This window comes from Ceratina calcarata, unplaced genomic scaffold (genome assembly GCF_001652005.2).
Source record: "Ceratina calcarata isolate Rehan_Ccalc_2016 unplaced genomic scaffold, ASM165200v1 scaffold27, whole genome shotgun sequence".
Taxonomy (NCBI): domain Eukaryota; kingdom Metazoa; phylum Arthropoda; class Insecta; order Hymenoptera; family Apidae; genus Ceratina; species Ceratina calcarata.
The window spans coordinates 56,216-58,758 of NW_017149195.1; the positions used below are offsets into that span (position 1 = coordinate 56,216).

Genomic DNA, 2,543 nt, shown 5'->3' on the forward strand with positions numbered 1-2,543 from the left:
TAATATATGTTGTCATAGAGATTTCGCAATAATTCAATAACAGCGCGTTGTAATAAAACTAACCGATAGCTAAAGTTTATATTCTAATACACTTTAATATCGTGAAGGATCGTTTAATGGGATGTCGTCAAGCAAAGACGTGATGGGATCGATTCAACATGATCCAGGGCCCGTTGCCGGAGGTCAGGAACCACTGGATCAGCACTTCCAGAATCGCGTAAAACCGATCCACGTCGCAGTTCTGGCTTTGGCGATCGCCGCCCTGATATCGGTCCTAGCAGCTTGCTACGTTATTACAAGGTATGCAAGCTTTTATTACCTATCTGCCCACGTAAAGTTTCTTGTTACGAGATCATGGGGAAGTTTCGGATCTCGCATAACGACACTTTACAGGTAAACGAAAATATCACTGACAAGATAGCACAAGGTAATTATGCTATAACTACAAAGATTCCAAATTCAGCTTCACGGCTCATTTACGAATATATATGATTAAAAATCGACTCGTTAATTATGCTAATGAAAAAACAGCATCAACTGTTTCCGGTGCTTCGATGATACTTCGATGATTTTATAACACATTACCGTTCGAACGTAAATGGCGGAGGCGTCGTCGTTAGATTTTTAATTTCACCTCTATTTCCGCTTATAAATTACATGATTGTGTTTAATCGTTCGTTCTCCTCCATCTTTTCGTTCAATCGTAAAATATTCTTATATTTTGCTACATTTGTTGATACGCTGCCAGGAATTTGTGTTCGCCTTTTTGTTAAGGAAACAACATTCATATGTAAGTTCGTAATTGTAATTGCTTGGCATTGCTCGCTGGCGGCATACCATGCTCCACCGAATCGATCCGCGAGTAAGTACGACACAGCGCGCGGCATGGCGCGGCACTGCGCCGTTTCAAATTCGTGATCAAAGCAAAAGTCTCAATTCTTCTTATATATCACGTTCTCTCTTATACACATGTGTATATGTATAACGAAATAACGGGCGTGCCAGAAAAATTCAATCGAACGAAAGCACGCGCTCGAAGGCGAGCTACCTTTATTAGCTGACGCATTTACTCGACGTTGCGCACGTCGCATCGTTCGCGAACGCTTTGAAAAGTCTCCCATTGGAAAGCATGCCGCGATGAAAAACCTTGTGCTAATATTAACTCGGCGACCCGTTAACAATCACCGTTCGCGACGCGTTACGAATTGCGACTGTCTCCGATACCCGTCGAAATGACCGGACAGTCGGTCATGTACATGGTCGCTTTTTTAAGACACAGTAACAAAAGCAAGAGAACGGTGTAACGTGTAACACGGACTATAGAAAGACATATAGGAAACTTTGTTTATGTATTGTAGACAGGACTACTGTTCTGTCATTTGTATTCTGTCAATGAAGCTGAATAAGTAGCAATTAGAATAAAATTTACTGCTCGATATTATCCACCTGTGAACTGATACGACGCGACAGCCAAGGTTTATAGAAAATATGACATCGTCCTGTCCATAGGACAGCGTCGCAGCTTTCGTCTTGTTTTCCTTTTCTGAACCGGCTCGTTTCAGCGGTTTCTGTCTGACGGCTAGACCGTAGCCGGTTTGTCAAGGCACGGCGACTAAAAGCTGACCGTAATTGCTCTCTCTTATCAAGCCTCCTTTTTCATTGGGACCCATCCGAACAGATAACGGAGGCCCGAAGGCCCACCGAGAGGTCTACCCTCTAATCTTTGGCCACCGAACGGTTAAGTGGGTTTTCGAGTTCGGGAATGTCCTGACCTCGACTCGCATACACCTTTCGTCGACTTGTTATTTCCTTTCCTCTACCTTTATCTCACCCTCGCCCGAGGCGCGTATTTCGACTCGGAGCATCGCCGCTCCGAAGACACGAGCCGACCCTTTACCGATTTCTTTGTGTTTCACACGGTTCGGACGTTAATGTGGGCGCGTTTCTATCTGGTTGTAACGACGTTGCTCTATCGAGCACGACGCGCCAACCGGGGTAAGGTCGGTAAGGGATTTCTTTTTATCGCGAAGGAGCGGGACTGCGCCTCGAGTGTAGAGAAAATAGAGGCGAATTAGGATAAGGGTCCCTGATAACTGCTGAAGTGTATACTTTGGTGAACGCGCGTTCCTGTTTCGCCCGTTTATCACGGGGTATTTTTAGACCAAACCGACCGTGATGGCCACTGTACAAAAACTTTATAGATTTATGCACTTCTCTTACCTTCCGAGATGCTAATATATTTTTCATTCGCAGATTTTTGAGAACGAATCCTGCTTACGCTATAGACAGCATAGAATAAATGCCTAAAGACTTCTTGGTTTCTATTCGGAATTCGTTAGAAGACCGGAACAAGGATTATCACGCGCTTTCGTCGTTGGATTATGTCAATCAGGTGAGTTATTATGAATGAATAATTCTTCAACAAGTAGCTAAATATTTTACTCGATTTATACGCGAATTAATCTAATTTGTATAATTCTGATCGAGTAATGAACGTAAAATTTAAATTATGAATTTATCAAAGAAGTCTATAATCTATATTG

The 2,543-nt window shown here is 42.9% G+C and overlaps 1 protein-coding gene across 4 annotated transcripts in view; it reads left to right on the top strand.

Annotated features, from left to right (window-relative positions):
• The window catches only part of LOC108623457 (uncharacterized), an 11,649-nt gene that overhangs the window by 4,770 nt on the left and 4,336 nt on the right, over positions 1-2,543 (top strand). For 2 of the 4 annotated variants that reach the window (XM_018021977.2, XM_026812339.1), the window contains 2 exons: positions 108-300; positions 2,254-2,392. In XM_018021977.2, coding sequence (XP_017877466.1) covers positions 108-300; positions 2,254-2,299 — 239 coding nt within the window. In that variant the 3' untranslated portion in view covers positions 2,300-2,392. Of the gene's footprint in view, positions 1-107; positions 2,393-2,543 lie in introns of all 4 variants that reach the window. The other 2 variants (XM_026812338.1, XM_026812337.1) reach the window with 1 other exon arrangement.